Source organism: Amphiprion ocellaris, chromosome 10 (assembly GCF_022539595.1).
Source record: "Amphiprion ocellaris isolate individual 3 ecotype Okinawa chromosome 10, ASM2253959v1, whole genome shotgun sequence".
In the NCBI taxonomy this organism is placed as follows: Eukaryota; Metazoa; Chordata; class Actinopteri; family Pomacentridae; genus Amphiprion; species Amphiprion ocellaris.
The window spans coordinates 1,937,525-1,959,902 of NC_072775.1; the positions used below are offsets into that span (position 1 = coordinate 1,937,525).

General features: G+C 39.4%; 1 protein-coding gene and 1 long non-coding RNA gene across 7 annotated transcripts in view; one reads left to right on the forward strand and one right to left on the reverse strand.

The window, feature by feature from the left end:
* Nucleotides 1-22,378, reverse strand: part of LOC111570825 (microtubule cross-linking factor 1) — a 90,916-nt gene that overhangs the window by 42,493 nt on the left and 26,045 nt on the right. For all 6 annotated transcript variants that reach the window (XM_055014020.1, XM_055014018.1, XM_055014019.1 and 3 more), the window contains exons 4-5: nt 9,239-9,298; nt 7,206-8,576 (exon numbers count right to left, since the gene is read on the reverse strand). In XM_055014020.1, the coding sequence (XP_054869995.1) occupies nt 7,206-8,576; nt 9,239-9,298 (1,431 nt within the window). The remainder of the gene's footprint in view (nt 1-7,205; nt 8,577-9,238; nt 9,299-22,378) is intronic.
* Nucleotides 3,035-12,526, forward strand: LOC118470522 (uncharacterized). The gene is made up of 3 exons (XR_004847619.2): nt 3,035-3,588; nt 6,876-6,967; nt 10,054-12,526. It is a non-coding gene; the product is annotated as an uncharacterized LOC118470522 (long non-coding RNA).

The window sequence follows — 22,378 nt, forward strand, 5'->3', positions numbered from 1 at the left end:
ATCAGCCAATAGGAAGGAAGGGTTGCCCCGTGCACGGCCCATCAGCCAATAGGAAGGAAGGGTTGCCCCGTGCACGGCCCATCAGCCAATAGGAAGGAAGGGTTGCCCCGTGCACGGCCCATCAGCCAATAGGAAGGAAGAGTTGCCCCGTGCACGGCTGAGTGGTGACCAGCTAAAGGAAGAGTTGAGCCTGACATGATGCACATCGTTGTTTCAGCACAATACATCATTTAAAACACTCCAGAGGCAACACTGGAGCAACTTTAACTCATTTAGAGCAAATAATATAGAGCAACTTTAACTAATATAGAGCAACTTTAAGTAATACAGAGCAATTTTAGCTAATACAGAGCAATTTTAGCTAATATAGAGCAACTTTAGCTGATCTAGAGCAACCACAGAAGGTCAGCTCAGGAAGAGTTGAGCCTGCATGATGCACACTGTTGTTTTCACATAATACAGCATTTAAAACACACTGGAGGCATCAGTTAGCTTCATGCTAATTGACCCCACTGTAGCAGTGATATTTACCTAGTGAGGATTATTCCTGCATTCACCAAAGGACAAAAAACTGGGATATTTTCTGATGATTTCAAGATCAATCTTGCAATTTTGACTCAAAACTTTGATCTTTATTCATCCATATGACCCTTTCATCTAAGAGGGATCTGTGTTTTTTAATCGTACCTGCTGGTTTGAAGGTTTCATGACCAAAATGTTGCGAATAAAATTAGAAAAGTTTCTTTGAGTGACAGAGATTTTTGTCAATTTTAAAAGAAAGTATTTAAAGGTATATCACGCAGAAATGTCCTTACAGTTGAAAGACGGTTACATTTACTTGCTGTTGGCTCCAAACTAGCTGACACCATGTCAAAGAAGCGGTTTTGTTCAAACTGACGGACAAAAACTTGAGTGTAAACTTTGCAAACAGCCCTTTACATACTGCCGATCAGCAACCAACATGGAAGATCATCTATAAACAGTCAGCTAACCTATTTGTGTTGTATCTGTCAGTAGATTCTGTGCTGCTATGCTACGTTGTGTTAGCTAATGGTGTTGAAAGGCTCATTGATGATTAGAAAACCCTTGTGCAGTTACGTTAGCACATGGATAAAAGTGGGAGTTTTCATGGAAAACATGAAATTGTCTGGGTGACCCCAAACCTTTGAATGGTAGTGTATTTTTTTTACTGTTTTTTTAATATATTTAGACTGTACTTTTACTGCATTTCTGCTATATTTTTTCTATATTTTTTACTATTTTACTGTATTTTTTTTACAATATTTTTACTGTATGTTTACTGCATTATTGCTATATTTTTTCAATATTTTTACTGTATGTTTACTGCATTATTGCTATATTTTTTCAATATTTTTACTGTTTTATGTTTGTTTACTGAATTATTTCTATATTTTTTCTGTATTTTTACTATATTTTTACTGCATTTTTATTGTATTTTTATGATATTTTTACTATATATTTTTTATTTTTACTATATTTTGCTATATTTTTACTATATTTTTACTTTATGTTTACTGCATTATTGCTGTATTTTTCTAGATTTTACTGTATTTTTTACTATATTTTTAATGTATTTTTATTTTATTTTTACTAAATTTTTTTGTATTTTTTACTAGATTTGTACCATATTTTTACTGTATTTTTGCTATATTTTTCTGGATTTTTACTGTATTTGTACTGCATTTGTTATACATTTTTTCTGTATTTTACTGTATTTATAGCTAATGGTGTTTGAAGGCTAACTGATGATTAGAAAACCCTTGTGCAGTTATGTTAGCACATGAATAAAAGTGGGAGTTTTCATAGAAAACATGGAATTGTCTGGGTGACCCCAAACTTTTGAATGGTAGTGTGTATATATATGAGCGAAAAACAAACTAACTACATAGCATACCTCTTGAGTGACCGTTGTTTTACAGGTACTGCACTTAAATCTAGTTGTTGAATGGTAAAAAAAAAAAAAAAAAAAAAAAAAAGTCCTTATCATGGAAATTTGCATCTTCAGTTTGAACAGTTTTGCTTTGAAGAGTAGGATTTCAGAATTATGAAACACAGATGGCCTTACTGCAAAAACATGAATTTCTCAAGATAACTCTGAGATGTAAAAATCATAATTACAGAAGGTGTGACTTCAATAATGACAAAATCAACATCTTGTTATTAAATAATGAGCATATGTTAAATAGAAAGCAGGCTGACATGATTACAAGAGGCTATGATACAATTAAGAAAACGTTTTTTACATGATAGAAAAGCAAAAATTGAGGAAAAAACACATTCTGCAGTTCTTAACAGGTTCATTTCTGGATAGAAACTTTGTGATTTGAAGATTCAGATCTTAACATGTACAACATAGCTACAGTAACATGAATAGAATAATTAACAAACTGACATAGACGGAGCTACTGTCAGTCAGTCAGAATGCCTGGAAATGTGTGAATACTGTATACTGAATTTTAATTACGTTTAGTATTCTATAGAGCTTAAAATTAGAAGAGTTTTTTATAGTATAGTATTGTACAGCAAGATGTTTCAGAGTATATACTAACCTTTAATGTTCTAACCTGCCTTTTTGCTATTTTATGTTGTTGTATATAAGCTGCTGAATACTTGAATCGATTTATCTATCTATAGTCTATCTATCTATCTATCTATCTATCTATCTATCTATCTATCTATCTATCTATCTATCTATAGTCTATCTTGTTACTCTGAGTATGCTGTGAGTCATAATCACAAGAAAAAGATAATTTCAAGATAAAAATATAAAAGAAATGACCAGAAAATACCTCTTTTAGTACCTGGTGAATGCATTTCTGCAGTTTTAAACTGATAGATTAAATAAAATACATTGTGATAATTTTTGCTCTGCTGTGTATTATACTGTAAACTGTGAAAGTGAAGTCCTCTTCAGCGGTATCCAGTGGACTGTTCTGATCCAGTGTGAGCTGTTAGTGCTAGCTAGTGGTTAGCTGTGACTAAACCACCCAGTCCTACAGGCAGAGGGGCGAAGCACAAGTCGCTGGACAGGATGAGAATGGAGGCAGCCTCGCTCTATCAGCTCTACAAACAGACTGCTGGACGGTTCGTCTCGTTCCATCCGGCTGGTTAGAAAGATGAGGGCCGATCATGCAGCAGAGACAGTAAACGGTTTGTTGACGTGTTGCTCTAAAGCTGCAGGAAAACAGGAAGCAGCTTCTTCCACAGCGCCTTCAACACGGGTTATTTTTATGGTTCGTCTCCTTGGCAACACCGTGGCGTAACCAATCCCACGTGTGTGTGTGTGTGTGTGTATGTGTGTGTGTGTGTGCATGCGTGCGTGCGTGCGTGCGTGCGTGTGTGTGTGTGAGTGTGTGTGTGTGTCGTAATGAGTCACGGGGATGACAGCGTGGTGAGCTGCAGAAGAAAACTGACGAAAAACTCCTTCATGCAACAATTCAGAGTGGAGAAAGTAGAGCCGAATGGAAGAAGAAGCCGCTACAGCTCCGTGAGCTCCATTCACACCAAGCAGTCGTTCAAGCAGCCATTCAAGCAGCCGGACAGCCTCCCTCTGGCCGACGGGAGGCGGTGAGTGCAGGGAGAGGGAGGCAGGCGGGCTGCTGGCTATGAGGATGTGCATGGAGATGCAGATGTGAGGCAGCAGCAGGAAGCGATGGTGGTGGTGGTGGTGGGTCTGGGGGGGGGTGGTGGTGTGGTAGAGCTGGGTGGTTCATGGTGGAGTGGAGGACCTGACGCTGCTGTGTGTCTATCTGGGCTTTCATCGGAGGTGTCAGTCTATCCAGTTTCTCTCCTGAGGCTTTCGGTTCAGATTATTTCAGATCTATCTAACCCCCGCATCACTTCCCTTTTTGACTCGAGTAATCTGAAGCAGCAATAAATAAAAAGTAGTGTTGCACAGAACATTTCTCTGCACTTTAATCTGGGAATTTTCCTGCACAGAAGAATTTTTTGCAACCACTAAAAGAGATTTTAGCCAGTGCTGAAAGAAATCACCATATTTATTTAAATCAAATGGGCAGAAATAAGAGAAAAAGGTGTGATTTCTCTCTCATAAGGCAACATAGACTCACTGTTTTTTGGGGAGACGGACTGATCATGGGTACACTGTGAAAAAAAAATAATATATTATATATATATTAATATATTTTTAAAGCATTTCAACTCCATTTTTTGAGCAATTTAATGTTATTTCAAAGACTTCCTTTGTTTTGTTAACCCTCGTGTCGTCCTGTGGGTCAAAATTGACCCGTTTTAAAGTTTGAAAATGTGGGAAAAAAATATATTTTCACAGTGAAACTTCTGATGTCCACATTTTCAACATTTTTGGGAAATCTCTGAACATTTTTTGGTGGAAAAAAAGGAAACGTTAAAAATGTTTCTTTAAGAACATTCACACAAAAAATCAACCAAAATCCAGCGAATTTCACTGGATTTTGGTTGAGTTTAATGTGAATGTTCTTAAAGAAAATATTAGAGGTTTTACTGATATATATGGAATCAAGTTAGATATTTTTAGGATTTTTTGGAAGATTTTTACTCATTTTTTGAAAATATTTACAAGAATTTTCTTGCCAAATTTAGGGGATTTTTTTAAAATAGTATTTTTAAGGGAAATTTTTAAGGAATTTTTGGAATTTTCCTCGGCTGCACAGTGGTGTAGTGGTTAGCACTTTCGCCTTGCAGCGAGAAGATCCCTGGTTCGCGTCCCGGCTTTCCCGGGATCTTTCTGCATGGAGTTTACATGTTCTCCCTGTGCATGCGTGGGTTTTCTCCGGGTACTCCGGCTTCCTCCCACAGTCCAAAAATATGCTGAGGTTAATTGATTACTCTAAATTGCCCGTAGGTGTGAATGTGAGAGTGCTTGTTTGTCTATATATGTAGCCCTGCGACAGACTGGTGACCTGTCTAGGGTGTCCCCTGCCTTCACCTGAGTCAGCTGGGATAGACTCCAGCCCCCCCATGACCCTAGTGAGGATTAAGTGGTGTATAGATAATGGATGGAATTTTCCTCCTGAAGGTTTTGCAAATTTTCAGAAATTTGGGGAATTTTTTTTGCAGAATTTTGGGATTTTTTTCAGACAAGGAAACAATATTTTTTGGTGCCTGTAAATGAAGACAACAGGAGGGTTAATGGGCAGCGAAAAAAAAATCTAAGCTTCTGCAGCAGAATCACAGATAGAGTGGTTTTTATTCAACATTTTCTTTCTACATCATCCACAGTTCAACTCAACCTCCAGGGATTCCTGTGTGCTGCACTAACGTAGCCTCCAGCAGCTAGCCTCGGGCTGCTCCCTCTGACCTGGAAACACACTGATGTAGAAACTCTTCCCCTTCAAAAGCAGATTTTTTTTTTGCACAAAACAAGGAGTGCTTTTGGATTTTCATCCTTGTTTCTGAGTGATTACAGGGACACACAACCCTCTCAACTCACTTAAAGACAAGTGAGCTTTACATGAAGATAGACCTGAAAATAATCCGAACCATCCTTTAAAGCAGGGGTGTCAAACTCATTCTAGTTCAGGTTCCACATTCAGCCTAGTTGGATCTCCAGCGACCAGTAAAATCACAGCATAATAACCTATAAATAACCACAACTCCTCTTGTTTTAGTGCCAAAATGTGCATTCTGAAAATGGAGGATTTTTTTTTTTTTTAAATATCATGAACAACCGGAAATTTATCAAGAAAAATAAGTGAAATTTCATCAATATTCAACCTCAGTTCATCATTTCCACATTACAACTTCCAGATCACAGTGTGTCTACAAAGGAACACAACATTTAGTCACAGCGATCTGGAACTAAATGATACAGTATTTTACTTTAAAAAAGACAAAAAACAACAAAAACAAGACAATAGATTACAAAAATGAGCCACAAAATGACAAAAACAAGAAACAAAATGACAAAAAATAACACAAATGAGACAAAAAAAACACAAAACAACAAAAACGATACACAAAACAATGAATAAAGCAACACAGAAATTGACAAAAACGGGACAAAAAATACAAGCGAGACAAAAAGAAACACAAAACGACAAAAATGACAAACAAATGACAAACAAATGACAAAAAAACATGAGACAAACCATAAAAGTCAGACGAAGAAAGATAAAAAAAAACAACAAAAACAAGACAAAATATTACAGTCATGAGACACAAAACAAAAGTGAGAAACAAAATGACCAAAAAATGAGACAAATTACACAAAATAAAACAAAAGACAAAAAGTTAGTGACAAAAAAATGGAAAAATGACAAAAATGATGCTCAAAACAACAAAAAAAGCAACACAAAAAGACAAAAATAAGACAAAAATCACAAATGAGACAAAATGGAAACACAAAATGATAAAAACGAGAAACAAAACGACAAAAACACAACAAATGACAAGAAAAGACAAAAAAACAACAAAAACAAGACAAAATATTACAAAAACGAGACACAAAATGACAACATAACAAATGAACAATCTAGTATTTTTCTTTCTGATCGAAACAACTTGTCATGGTCTAGAAATTATTTTAAATTTATAGTTTTACTAATTTCCAATCTGCAGTTAATGTCTTCTCTGGAATTTTTACACTTTGAGGGTCGGATTGGACCCTCTGGAGGGCCGCTTTTGGCCTGCGGGCCGCATGTTGGACACCCCTGCTTTAAACCATGTTTGCCTGCAGCCTAATGAGACTCCCACTGATGATGTACGGTGCTACCACTGTAATTAGAGCTGAGTTTTCATTGTACACACCGCTGACTTCGACTCTCATTTAGCTGATTTTGGCCTTAAATGATTTATTAATGACGGCACACTGAGGGACATTTCATTCAAACCTAAACGTTTTCTCACATTTACAGGAAAATACGCCACTGGGTTCGGGAACATCTGGATTCTGCCTGCTGCTGAACACAGTTTTGCTAAATCGAAACATGACTGCTGTTGTTTTAAGGTAACAAAGACATGATATTAATATTATTATTGTTATAAGAGCCTCTTTGTTTGCTGTGGTCCTTTCCATATCAAGGTGAACTCGCTGAAAGGTCTTTTTCCTTATTGACGGTGTTCATTTTGCAAATAAAATTCAAAAGAAATGAAGAAAAAGAAAAAAAGAACAGCCAGAGAAAGAAAAGATCTAAATGCACCAAAAGATGTCGAGTAGAGAAGATCCCAGGATCCATGAATCTTACCTGGAAGTCCGTCACCAGGTCCCGTCCAAAGGTGCCGATGGGAGAGTCCCTGGACATGGAGGTGACGGTGGACAGGAAGCTGCTGGACTCGGTGAGGTTCGGCATCGGTGAGAGGTCGTCCGTCCTTTCCCTCAGACCCTCTCCGATGTGGTCCAGCTTCTCCACGAAGATGTGCAGCTCTGTGCGGAAAGCCTTCATGCGGGTGTTGATGGTGTCCAGGACCTGAGTGTCCGGTTTGGACCCGGACGTCGCCCCGCCGTCCAGACCGTCTCCGGTAGTCACCAGCAGCCTGCCCTCAAAGATCAGGCTGTCGGTGTCGGTGATGAGTCGGTCCACCGTCTTGCCGAGTCGCTCCGCCTCTCGCTTCACGTTGGAGAACGACTCCCGCTCTTCCCTCCTGCGGTTGGCGAGTTCGGTGGCGCTGAGCTCGCTGCCGTCTGACGGTTTGATGCTTCCGAACCCTGAAGTGGTCGCAGTTTTCTCAAACAGGTCTTCGGAGTCGCTCTCGCCTCCGATGGGACCTTCCCTCTTGGGTTGGAGGAGAAGAAGCCGTCCCGCCTCCTCGTCCTCGGCGGCGTCCCGACGGCCAGCGTCGCTTTCCGCGTCGCTGTCTCGAGGGCTGCCGGTGCGAAGGCCGAGGTGGGCGGCCAGGTCGCAACGCTGGACGTTGGACATGAGGACGCGGTTCTCATACTGCAGCTTCATCACCTTCCCGCTGAGCTCGTTGATCTGCATCCGGGCCGACTTGAGCTCCTCCATCATCATCGAGCCGTTTCCGGTCCCACCGTTTCCGGGTTTGAACAGTCCTCCTTCGCCCTCCTCGCCAACGGAGCTGCTGCTTGGACCGAACTTGAAGCGGTTGAGCTCCGACGTCAGCTGCCTGTTGTGGTCCTCGATCTCGGAGATGGACCGGCGCAGCAGCTCCGCCTCCTCCTCCACGAACTGCAGGTGGCGCCGCAGCTCGCTGGCCGACTCCAGCACGTCGCCTCCGTACGGCGACGACGGCATGCTGGAGAAAGGCTCCCGGCCGAAGCAGTCTCTCTCGTACTGACAGCGGATGTCGTCATTCTCCGCCCGAAGGCTGCGGTTCTCCACCTCCAGCTCCACGATCTTCCTGCCCAGGATGTTGGCCTCCTCCTCCACCAGCTTGAGGCGAAGTCGCAGCTCGGCCTCCCGGGTCGTATGGGGGCCGCCGCCGGAGCACTCAGCCAGAGGAAGGGGGCTGTCCACGTCCCCGTAAACCGACTTGTACTTCTGCAGCTCCTGCTCCAGTTCGTCCTTCTCCCGGCCCAGCTTCGCCATCTTCTTCCTCATCAGGCCCGACTCCTCCTTGGCGAACTGGAGCTGACAGCGGAGGTCTGCACTGTCCTCCTAGCAGGGAGAGAGGGACATAAACGATAAAAACTGGAAGGGATACAGCCAGCAATAGTCTCTGTATTTGATTCTGTCAATGAAATCCAATAAAAACTCAGTGTTTAAGTATTTTTTTACACTAAACCATGTCTTCATAATGTAAGCAAGTAACAAATACATCTTTAAAAGCACTAAAAAGGGTTTCCTTAACTTTCTGATGCCTCGAGCTTCTGGTAGTCGTTGATAGGGCTGTCTGATATTGTCTTTTTAGCCGATAACCGATATGCCGATATTGTCCAACTCTCAATGTCCGATTCCGATATCAGCCGATACCGATATCTGTGGGCTGTTTAACTAATTCTAGGTAACATCACATATCTCCTGTGGTGGAATTAACACATCATGCCTCATTTTATTGTGATGCTCCATTGGATGCATTCTCAGATGCAACAAGGATTTCAGATGGAAACATTGTCTGAGCAAAATAAGAAAACTACGAAGAAACAATATTTTTTGGTGCCCGTAAACAAGGACAACAGGAGGGTTAATATTTCTGATCACTGAGTCACAATCATTTTTAAACCTCTCTGACAACAACAAAAAAATGAAAATCCCACAAGACTTTATCTCCTGATGCCAAACCCAAAGCAGAGGGTCAGAAGAGTGTTTTATTTATTTACCTGACTGGTGGATTTCTTGTCTTTGAACGTTTCTCTGCTTCCTCGTCGCCTCAGTGCCATCTGGAAAAAGAGAAGAAGAAAGATGTAAAACATGAAAACTCAAAACAGATTCTTTCAAAAATTACTGCTGTCGCTCCTGAAAAAAAAACCAGAGGAGCGTTAATCTATGTCAGGGGTGTCCAACATGCAGCCCGCGGGCCAAAAGCGGCCCTCCAGAGGGTCCAATCCGGCCCTCAGTGTAAAAATTCCAGAGAAGACATTAACTGCAGATTGTAAATTAGTGAAACTATGAATTAAAATCATTACTAGACCATGACAAGTTGTTTTGATCATAAAGTAAAATGCTAGATTGTTTATTGTTCTTTTGTCATTTTGTCTCGTTTTTGTAATATTTTGTTTTTGTCTGACATATCGTTCGTGTCACATTGTTGTCGTTTTGTGTTTCCTCTTTATCTCGCTTGTGTTTTCTGTCTCATTTTTGTCATTTTGTGTTTTGCTTTATTCATTGTTTTGTGCATCATTTTGTTTCACGCTTTTGCAATTTTTTGTCTCATTTTTGGTCATTTTGTTTCTCGCTTTTGTCATTTTGTGTGCCAGTTTTGAAATATTTTGTCTCGTTTTTGTTGTTTTTGGTCATTTTTTGTCTCACTTTTCTCATTTGTGTCACGTTTTTGTCATGTTGCTTCTCGTTTTGCGTTTCCTTTTTGTCTCACTTGTGTTTTTTGTCTCATTTTTGTCATTTTGTGCTTTGCTTTTTGTTGCTGAAAACTTGAGAATCCAGATGATGATGCTGCTTTTGCCTCATGATGCAACAGGACACCTCGGATCCCGTTCAGGGCGACAGACGTCTTATCCCGGCTCAGATTCGCTGACACATGGCGCTGCGAGGGAAAAGCATCTGTCCGTCCAGAGGGGAAATCCGTCCAGCGGCTAATACTGCAGTCGGCACGCAAAGCCCGGATAACACAAGGCCTTCTGCACGCCAGCTTAGTCTCACACACTAATAAAATCATTCATTTTTATCTACTCTCCGTCTTCCATCAACTCCACCAGACGACGACGAGATAGACGAGAGGAGGGAGGAAAAGAAGTCCTCCTCTATGACTGCAGAGGAACAGATCGCTGCTCCGGAGATTATTTAAAGGTTCTGATGATCACTGAAGCTATAGCTGGACTCTGTTCTAGGAGGTACAACCTGATATTAATATTTCTGATCGAGTCACAATCATATTTCAACGTCCACATCCTCCAGTCATCTGAAGCAACTGTTTATGCTGCAACTCAACATTAGTTGGACTGTCAACAGGGTCAATATATAACTGAGGGACTTTTGAAGTCCATGGGATATATCTGCATACATTTATATTAAAAGTTAAAAAAAAAATAACGTTTTCATGTTCATTATGATCATGTCTTTACAAATACCATAATTATTTAAGGAAACAATCACTTATTAATAAAAAATGACTGGATATCACTAAAATGTCAACTATGACACAAAAAGTCCCAGAGTTATATATTGACCCGTCCAGAATGACTTGAAAATGATCCATAATTACAGAAAATTAGTCCAGAATGACATGAAATCTGTCCTAAATGACTCAAAAATTATCCCAAAGACACAAAAATGATCCAAAATGATGAGAAACAATCCAAGCTGACATAAAACTTATTTTAAATGACAAGAAAATTGTCCAAAATGACTAAAAAATTGTCCAAAATTACTTCAAAAAGATCCATAATAAAAGAAAATTAGTTCAGAATGACATGAAATGTGTCCTAAATGACTCAAAAATGATCCCAAAGACACGAAAATAGAATACTGTAACATTTAAAAAACTTTAAAAATATCATTTTAAAAAAACTTTTAAATTAATTTTATTTTTTAATATACATAAATTCTATTTCAAATAATAGACAACATGTGTAAAATAATATATTTGTGGATTTAAATACAGTAAAACAGTGTAAATTTAGAGCCACATACTGAAAAAGAACAATTGCCTAGATTTTGGATGTGGACATAATTTATTTTTTAAGCAAAACTGGCCAAATCTATTAAAAAAAAAATAATAATTAAGGCAGTTTTAGTTTTTAATTCACATAAATTCTATTTCAAATAACAGAAAACATCTGTAAAATAACATATTTGTGAATTTAAATACAACAAAACAGTAAATTTAGATTCAGATACTGCAACAGAACAATTTCCTAGATTTTTGACATAATTTATAGTTTGAACCTGCTGTTGTTTTTTAAGACCACATCTGTAAAATAACAATAAACTGTTCAAAATATGACAGTTAGAAGCTCAGAAAATTCTTTTTTTTTTTTCAGCACATCTGGGCATAAAAAGAGCAGAACAACATTTGGAGTCCAGAGAAGTCGTGTTTAGTTTGATAAATGATAAACTAAAACCTTTAAATCTTTAATCTCCGTGTTTACATGATCACGTTGTGTATTTTTAGACGGATCTGGACTCTTTTATGAGTGTTTGTGTTTCCTCAAACAGCCACTTGAGGCACAAATAAATCATCCGGATTGAGTTTGATTGGATTTTTCCTTACAGCAGGTCAATGAACAGAATATTAATCAGTGTTTGGGCTTCTTCGCTCTGGTTTTCGCTGGTAAACTCTTGCTCTGCTGCTATCAGGACAGAGTGAATCATTCGTGGCCAGACGGATGGAAAGTGTGACGGTGAAGCTGTTCGGAGGCGCTCCCGCTTAGAAACGCCACCAAAACATGAACACAACCAAAACCTGCGGGCAGGAGGAGATCTCAGCCTCAGAACTAAACATTTACGCTGTTCTGAAGCACATTTTCTGAGACTTTTAGAGCTTTTTTGCACCTGAAATCCAAACCAAACGGATTCCAGACTCACTATGATTCTCTCCTATCAGGTTCATTCCGTGATCAGCATTTTGTAACCGCAGCAAACTTTATTTCATCGTTTTTCCCAAAGAAACCGCATATCACACATGATTAGTTCAAGGACCATTGGAAAGAGGAAGATCCAGTAAATTTTTCTCTTTTTACAGTTTTTGACTCTGATAAATGAGTGAATTTTGGTGATTTTGTAAGAAGAAAACCTGGGTTCAGAAGGTTAACAGTGACTAACACAGTTACAGTTTTCCTTTATATCGAAGACTGATGCTTTCATTGATTTTAGCTTTTTTATTCTTTTTGATTAATATTTTGTCATCTATTTTCTCCACATTCCTCAAACAACATGTTTGGAAAAATTATACAGCTTTATTCCTTATTGCTTTATAGCAGCACCTCCACAGCTTTAAAGCTTTAATCCTGCAGGACCCAAATATTGAAAAAAATTAGCAAAAAAATTAGCAAAAAATAAATAAATAAAAAATAAATAAAATAATTAATAATTAAATAAATAAAATAATGAGCAAAAAAACTAAAAATAATTAATAAATAAAAATAAATAAAATTTTAAAAAATTAAATAAACTTAAAAAATTACACATATATATAATTTTTCTTTTCTATAACAGAAAATAATAATAATAATAAAAAATAAAACTGATGTATTTTTGTAGCAGTGGGTTTTAAAGGGTTAATGCCAAAAATATTGTGTCCTCATGAACTTCAGCATCAGTTATACATAAAAACTTTCATTTAAAGCAGCGGTTTGTCTGTTCTGACGTCTTTAGCTGCTGAAAGGGAAAAGTAAAACTGGACTGTGGCTGAGATCACATCACAAAACACCGTTAAGCAGCAGACAGACTGAATTTCACTCAGCCAGGTCATGAAAACAGGCTGGTAGAGATGAGGAGGTTCTAACTGCAGCGTCACAGGTTGGATCTCTGGAACAGATGGTGTTTCTTCACACTGAAGCCGTTTACAGCCACTCTGTGGTGCAAACACAGTACAGGCTTTTATTTTTCCCTTCCATTCCCTTTTCTGCGCTTAAAAGAAACTCAGCATGCGATAGCAGCTCTGACAGCACTCTACTTTGGTCTGAGATTAGCAATGAGATGATTTGGAGGCTGCAGAGGTTCTTTCTAACTCCAAACCTCCTGATTTTTTTAAAATTTTCAAACTCTTTTGAACTCTCAGAACCGACCGTTTACTGGAGGCTTCATCCGATTTCACTCGACTCTCCGTGTAAAACTCCCTGGGACACGTAAACACACTTTGATGTCTAAAAATCAATGAGGTTCCCTTTAAAGATGCGAGATATTACGGATCGATGCTGCAACGCTAACAAGAATGTTCTGTTAAAACCTGTTAACATCCAGACACTGATCACGATTGTTGCTCCAAAAATCTAAATCTGATTTAACCTCTGAGCTTCCTGAGTCGCTCTGAAACATTTCCAGGTTTTTTGTTTGTGTGTGTGACTGGTTCTGGACCCTCTCATTGCATCTTTCATTTCTTTCCTCCACATCTCCTTCCTCTTATCTGTCAGCCGTGAAGGACGTGTGAACGATGCGTGGAGGCTAATGCTGCAGCGCTCTGAGAACCAGCCGGAGGTTTCTGTCATCAAAGCGAGGCCGCTGTGGACACCGACGGTAATTTGAAAGGCCTCGCTGGAGGTAAGAAGGATTACAGGTGAAGGTTAGGATGAGACTTAGGAGTCGGCTGAAAGGCAGGTTGAGGAGATTTAACCCTCAAATTAACCTGTTTTAAAGTTTGAAAATGTGGAAAAAATATATTTTCACAGTGGAACTTCTGATGTCCACATTTTCAACATTTTTGGGAAATTTTTGAACATTTTTTGATGGGAAACAGAAATGCTAAAAATGTTTCTTAAGAACATTCACAAATAAATCAACCATAATCCAGCGAATTTCACTGGATTTTGGTTGATTTTTTTATGTGAATGTTTTTAAAGAAAATATTAGAAGTTTTACTGATATATATGGAATCACTAGATATTTTTAGGATTTTTTCTGGAAGATTTTCACTCATTTTTTTGAAAATATTTACAAGAATCTTCTTGCCAAATTTGGGGGATTTTTTAAAAATAAAACTTTTCAGGGAAACTTTTAAGGAATTATTGGAATTTTCTTGCTGAAGTTTTTGCAAATTTTCAGAAATTTGGGGAATTTTTTTGCAGAATTTTTGGATTTTTTTCAGACAAGGAAACAATATTTTTTAATGCACATAAATGAAGAAAACCGGAGGGTTAAATCACTTCTGAAAACCCACTTTTAGAGACTTTAGCTTTTATGTGAGGTTTATTTTTAGCTTTGATTAGTTTCAGTGTTTTATTCTGTTTATTTTAGATGTTCTCTCTGGTTTTATTTGACTTTTAGCTTCCTGGTTCTTTAATGTGATGTCGTCTCTTATTCTTTAATCCTCTTTTTTATTTTTTTACTTTTAACTCTCAATCTTGTTCTTTAATTTTTTTAATTGCCTAGTTCCCTTGTTTGATTTGAGTGCAAATCCAGCTAAGTATTCATTTAATTTATTACCATTTTTACTATTTATTTTAATGACTGCTCTGACTTGTCTCCTATATCTTGTCTGATTGTCTCTGTGTTGCATGTTTTAACTGTCGCTGTTCTTCAGGTTGCTGTAGAAATAAAGTTATTATTATTGATATTATTATTATATTCTAGGCAAGTTAAAACACAGTCCTGCACGTCTAATTTGATGAACACATCCATGAGTTTTAAGACAAAATTCTAACTGGTATAAAACCATCAGAGAGGATTTTAAAACTCGTATCACAGATTCTATTATTTGAATATTCTGGGATGCAACAGCCACTAAATAAGTTCAAGTGGAGGTTTAATGATACTAAATAAAGTTTTTTTTTGTGTGTAGATATTGGTGGCAGCAGCGTTTAGGATTAAAATCAGGATAAAGCTGCAGAAGAGCTGAAGATAAGGATCAGCTTTAGTCAGTGTGAAGGTTTAGTTTTGGATTAGAGGAAGGCCCAAATGATGAATGTGTGTTTTTGCTCAACAGGTAATTCTCTCCGCTTTAATTAGTAAAGAGCCACAAGTCGGCGTTACAGCGCGTTTCTAAGGATAGTTTAGTGTTAGGCAAGCTCTCTGGGAAACACATTCTGCACTTGATTCACTTCAAAACACTGAAGGACAAACATGCTGCTGTAGTCTCACAACATATTCTTGGAAAAACTGGTTTGTTGACGAGGAAAAAGGAGAATACTGTGTACTCAGACACGCCTGTTTGCGTAAGACACCGAGGCGTTTTTTGGAACCGGCACCGGATGACATCACTCGGTGACATCACCCACAAAATCCCAGTGTGGGGTTGGAAGGAAAAAGAAGTGATTTGGGGGTGGAGGATGAGTAAGAATGGGAACACGGCGGGTGTATTTTCAGCCGCATCTGTACTCAACAGCTCGGCCTACTTCTGATTTTGCTCAGGGAGCGTTTCAGCGTCTGGCTCTGCTAACGGGATTTAACAGGACAGAGCGGTGTGACCGCAGAAAAGGGGGCGGGAAGCAACAAAAGGAGCAGCGACGGCCGCCGGATGCAGATAAAAAGCCTCCTCGAGCCCCGACAGAGGCGGCTAAACTCAACATAACAGAATAAATATCAGCTCAGAGAGATAAGTCGCTCTGAAGTGTTTAGAGGCAGATTATATTAGAGAGATCTGGATGAATGAGTGCTCAATCTGGACTCTAATTCACTTTAATAAATTAATTAACACAACACACACACTCCACTGAATGCACTAAAGCAGAGGCGTCAAAATCACTTCAGTTCAGGGGCCATATTCAGGCCAATTTGATCTCAAGCGGATCGGACCAGTAAAATCAAGACAAAAAGGAAACAAAACAATAAAAATGAGAAACAGAACAACAAAAACACGAGACAAATGACAAAAGTCAGACAAAGAAAGGCAAAAAACAACCAAAACAAGGCAAAATATTACTAAAACCAGACAGAAAATGGCAAAAGCGAGACACAAAATGACAAAAAATTAGACAAACAACAAAACAAAAAAGACACAAAAAAACACACAAAAAAGTTAGAAAGTGACAAAAAAATTGACAAATGACACAAACAAGACAAAAAATGAAAAAAACAATGCACAAAGCAATGAATAAGGCAAAACTGAAAATGACAAAATGAGACAAAAAACACAAGCGAGACAAAAAGGAAACACAAAATGACAAAAACAAGAAACAACAAAAGTCAGACAAAGAAAGGCAAAAAACAACAAAAACAAGACAAAATATTGCAAAAACCAGACACAAAATGACAAAAATGAGACAAACAACACGAAACAAAACAAAACAAGAGACAAAACATTTGATATTTCAAAATTTCAGAAAACTCACAAAGCAACAAAAAAAGCAGACACACAACAAAAATTAGACTAAAAGATTACACAAATGACACGAAAAATTACAAATGTGAGAAATGACAAAAAAAGACAAAAAACAACAAAACAAGACAAAACTGAGACACAAAATGGCAAAAGAACAAAGAACAATCTAGTATTTTACTTTATGATCAAAACAACTTGTCATGGTCTAGAAATGATTTTAAATTTATAGTTTTACTAATTTACAATCTGCAGTTAATGTCTTCTCTGGAATTTTTACACTTTGAGGGACGGATTGGACCCTCTGGAGGACCACTTTTGGCCCCTGGGCCTCATGTTGGACGCCCCTGACCTAGAGTGTCTAAGACGCCCCCCTCTCTGTCACTTGATTTTATTTCCACCCAAGGACACATTCTGAGTGTTTCCTGTTGAAGCTGCTGCATCATGATTTACAGCCTCGTGTATTTTTATACGGCGATCAGTCTGTGACTGCAGCACCTGCAGGTCTAAATATACCGCCTGTGGATGTGCTCCATCAGCCCAACGTGCACCGTGCAGCCCGCTGGAACTCAGAAACGCTGTGCAAACCCCCTGATCTGCTACCAACAGCAACAGCACAGATATTTCACAAAGTCCTAAACCAATCAGAGCAAAATGAATGAGAATGATCCAGCAGAGGGGATGCACATGTGTGTTAGTGTGCGTTAACCAGTCATGTGTGTTAGTGTGTGTTAACCAGTCATGTGTGTTAGTGTGCATTAACCAGTCATGTGTGTTAGTGTGCGTTAACCAGTCATGTGTGTTAGTGTGTGTTAACCAGTCATGTGTGTTAGTGTGTGTTAACCAGTCATGTGTGTTAGTGTGTGTTAACCAGTCATGTGTGTTAGTGTGCATTAACCAGTCATGTGTGTTAGTGTGCGTTAACCAGTCATGTGTGTTAGTGTGTGTTAACCAGTCATGTGTGTTAGTGTGTGTTAACCAGTCATGTGTGTTAGTGTGCATTAACCAGTCATGTGTGTTAGTGTGCGTTAACCAGTCATGTGTGTTAGTGTGCGTTAACCAGTCATGTGTGTTAGTGTGTGTTAACCAGTCATGTGTGTTAGTGTGTGTTAACCAGTCGTGTGTGTTAGTGTGTGTTAACCAGTCATGTGTGTTAGTGTGCGTTAACCAGTCATGTGTGTTAGTGTGCGTTAACCAGTCATATGTGTTAGTGTGTGTTAACCAGTCATGTGTGTTAGTGTGCGTTAACCAGCCGTGTGTGTTAGTGTGTGTTAACCAGCTGTGTGTGTTAGTGTGTGTTAACCAGTCATGTGTGTTAGTGTGTGTTAACCAGTCATGTGTGTTAGTGTGCGTTAACCAGTCGTGTGTGTTAACCAGCCGTGTGTGTTAGTGTGTGTTAACCAGTCAAGTGTGTTAGTGTGCATTAACCAGTCATGTGTGTTAGTGTGTGTTAACCAGTCATGTGTGTTAGTGTGTGTTAACCAGTCATGTGTGTTAGTGTGCATTAACCAGTCATGTGTGTTAGTGTGTGTTAACCAGTCATGTGTGTTAGTGTGTGTTAACCAGTCATGTGTGTTAGTGTGTGTTAACCAGCTGTGTGTGTTAGTGTGTGTTAACCAGCCGTGTGTGTTAGTGTGTGTTAACCAGTCATGTGTGTTAGTGTGCATTAACCAGTCATGTGTGTTAGTGTGTGTTAACCAGTCATGTGTGTTAGTGTGTGTTAACCAGTCATGTGTGTTAGTGTGCATTAACCAGTCATGTGTGTTAGTGTGTGTTAACCAGTCATGTGTGTTAGTGTGTGTTAACCAGTCATGTGTGTTAGTGTGTGTTAACCAGTCGTGTGTGTTAGTGTGCGTTAACCAGTCATGTGTGTTAGTGTGTGTTAACCAGTCGTGTGTGTTAGTGTGCGTTAACCAGTCGTGTGTGTTAGTGTGTGTTAACCAGTCATGTGTGTTAGTGTGTGTTAACCAGCCGTGTGTGTTAGTGTGCGTTAACCAGCCGTGTGTGTTAGTGTGTGTTAACCAGTCGTGTGTGTTAGTGTGCGTTAACCAGCCGTGTGTGTTAGTGTGTGTTAACCAGTCGTGTGTGTTAGTGTGTGTTAACCAGTCGTGTGTGTTAGTGTGCGTTAACCAGCCGTGTGTGTTAGTGTGCGTTAACCAGTCGTGTGTGTTAGTGTGCGTTAACCAGTCATGTGTGTTAGTGTGTGTTAACCAGCCGTGTGTGCTAGTGTGTTAACCAGCCGTGTGTGTTAGTGGGCGTTAATCAGTCGTGTGTGTTAGTGTGTGTTAACCAGTCGTGTGTGTTAGTGTGCGTTAACCAGTCGTGTGTGTTAGTATGTGTTAACCAGCTGTGTGTGTTAGTGTGTTAACCAGCCGTGTGTGTTAGTGTGCGTTAACCAGTCGTGTGTGTTAGTGTGTGTTAACCAGTCGTGTGTTTTAGTGTGCGTTAACTAGTCGTGTGTGTTAGTGTGCGTTAACCAGCCGTGTGTGTTAGTGTGTGTTAACCAGCTGTGTGTGTTAGTGTGTGTTAACCAGCCGTGTGTGTTAGTGTGTGTTAACCAGTCATGTGTGTTAGTGTATGTTAACCAGTCGTGTGTGTTAACCAGCTGTGTGTGTTAGTGTGTGTTAACCAGCCGTGTGTGTTAGTGTGTGTTAACCAGCCGTGTGTGTTAGTGTGTGTTAACCAGCTGTGTGTGTTAGTGTGTGTTAACCAGTCCGGTGTGTTAGTGTGTGTTAACCAGTCGTGTGTGTTAGTGTACGTTAACCAGTCATGTGTGTTAGTGTGTGTTAACCAGTCGTGTGTGTTAGTGTGTCTTAACCAGCTGTGTGTGTTAGTGTGCATTAACCAGTCATGTGTGTTAGTGTGCGCTAACCAGTCGTGTGTGTTAGTGTACGTTAACCAGTCGTGTGTGTTAGTGTGTGTTAACCAGCTGTGTGTGTTAGTGTGTGTTAACCAGTCCGGTGTGTTAGTGTGTGTCAACCAGTCGTGTGTGTTACTGTACGTTAACCAGTCATGTGTGTTAGTGTGTGTTAACCAGTCGTGTGTGTGTTAGTGTGCGTTAACCAGCCGTGTGTGTTAGTGTGCGTTAACCAGTCATGTGTGTTAGTGTGTGTTAACCAGTCATGTGTGTTAGTGTGTGTTAACCAGTCATGTGTGTTATTGTGCGTTAACCAGTCGTGTGTGTTAGTGTGCGTTAACCAGTCATGTGTGTTAGTGTGTGTTAACCAGTCGTGTGTGTTAGTGTGCGTTAACCAGTCGTGTGTGTTAGTGTGCGTTAACCAGTCGTGTGTGTTAGTGTGCGTTAACCAGTCATGTGTGTTAGTGTGTGTTAACCAGTCATGTGTGTTAGTGTGCGTTAACCAGTCGTGTGTGTTAGTGTACGTTAACCAGTCGTGTGTGTTAGTGTGCGTTAACCAGCCGTGTGTGTTAGTGTGCGTTAACCAGCCGTGTGTGTTAGTGTGCGTTAACCAGTCGTGTGTGTTAGTGTGCGTTAACCAGTCGTGTGTGTTAGTGTGTGTTAACCAGTCATGTGTGTTAGTGTGCGTTAACCAGTCATGTGTGTTAGTGTGCGTTAACCAGTCATGTGTGTTAGTGTGTGTTAACCAGCCGTGTGTGTTAGTGTGTGTTAACCAGTCGTGTGTGTTAGTGTGTGTTAACCAGTCATGTGTGTTAACCAGTCATGTGTGTTAGTGTGCGTTAACCAGTCGTGCGTGTTAGTGTGTGTTAACCAGTCGTGTGTGTTAGTGTGCGTTAACCAGTCGTGTGTGTTAACCAGTCATGTGTGTTAGTGTGCGTTAACCAGTCGTGTGTGTTAACCAGTTGTGTGTGTTAGTGTGCTGTGTTTGATCATGTGTCTGGCAGTGAGGCTGGTGGATGCAGCACTCTCCGAGGTCACTCCAATGTCAGGGCACCCCCAGCGGAGGGAGCATCTTGTAAACAGCGTCTAGCTTCTCCACCGCCCTCATGACTCCACATCAATCACCGTCCAGAGACCCACAATCCTGATCCTGACGTGTGACCGAACGCCTCAGGACGAGGACAATATATGAAAACACGCATAATTAGACACAAAGTGCTGCTCAGCAACATCTTAAAGCTGTAAGACCCAGATATTGAAAAAAATAGCAATAAATAATTAAAAAACAATAATAATATACACACACACATATATATATATATATATATATATATATATACATATATATATATATATATATATATATATATACATATATATATATATATACATATATATATATATATATATATATATATATATATATATATATATATATATATATATATATATATATATATATATATATATATATATATATATATATGCAGCATTGTTCTATTCAAGTTAAAACACAATCCTGGAGGTCTAATTAGACAAATACATCCATGAGTTTTAAGACAAAATTCTAGCTGGTATAAAACCATCAGAGAGGATTTTAAAACTTGCATCACAGATTCTAAAAGCCTGTAAACTGGAAAAATAAAAGCTAAGAAGCATCTTGTAGTGTTCTACACATTGTCTGACTGCTTCTCCAATCAGTCGTTGGTGTTCTAGAGCTCTGCTGTTTATGGTTCCCTTCCAGAGACCTGTGGGTCAAACAGCAGCCAATAGATGGAGGAAACACCGGTTCTCTGAGGAACCACCGCTGGTCGCTATGGTGACCTGAGCAGAACATCATCATGAACCTGAGTGAGTGTGTGTGTCTGAGTGAGTGTGTGTCTGCAGGAGGTGGCGTGTGGAGCAGTGGAGGGTCGATCCAATCCTGTTCTTCTGCACTAAGCCGACCCGACCCCAGCCTGAGACCCGACATTAAAGACACAATGGAGGCTTTATGGGGACGTCACTCACACTCTACAAATCTCCCCAACAACCCGCCAGCCTGGCATGAAAACATAACGCCACCCTGCCAACTGGCATTCAGCGGACACACAATGTTGACACAACTTCTGGGTGGAATAAGAAACGTTAGCGTAGCTGCTGATCTCAGAGCAGATTGAGGTGAAACAAAACAGCAGGATGCCTGTAATTAGCTGCTAATAATAATTAGCAATTTTCCCAATCAGTGCACAGGAAGCTCTACGATTTAGCAGATGAATAACAACAAGCAGCGACTTGAATCAGGTCTAATAACGAGCTGGGTGATGAGTCACACGGTAACTTCCTGGCTAACCGGTTCTCCAACACCTCGGAGCAGCGCTGAGTCTGCAGATCCATGGAGAGAACAGGACAACCCCACTGAGACGCAGAATTACTGTCAAACGTGACCACATTCATTCTGATTCTGTCTGTCAAGCGTTTTATTTCAACTCCAGAGAGTTTGGGAAGCTGCAGAAAAGCTGTTCTCCTCTAATATCAAGCATTAAAACTTTCTGTGTTATTATATTTGGGGACCCTTGAATAATAAGAGGAGGATTAAACCTGTAAAAATACAACATCATTTTTATTTATTTTGTTATTTTCTATCATTTTGGAAAATTTTTTTCAATATTTGGGCGCACATATATATATATATATATATATATATATATATATATTAGTTTTTTGCTGTTTTTTTTTTTTTTTTAATATTTGCGTCTTACAGGGTGAAATAAAGCAAAGGCAGATGCAGTGAGGAGTCTGTGTTGTCTTGGTGGCGATAGCATCATATTAGTCCAGATAAGACCAGATACATCCAAACACACCCTGAACCAACGAGGAAATGAAATGTGGGACAAGCAGCGGTTTCCATGGATACCATATTCCCAATAAACACAACTCAGTTTAAAGATTTACTGACACGTCGACCCCAGAAGTGACAGAAAAAAAAATACACTGATTTGAGTATTTGAAGCCTAAAACCCCTTCGAGTTCATC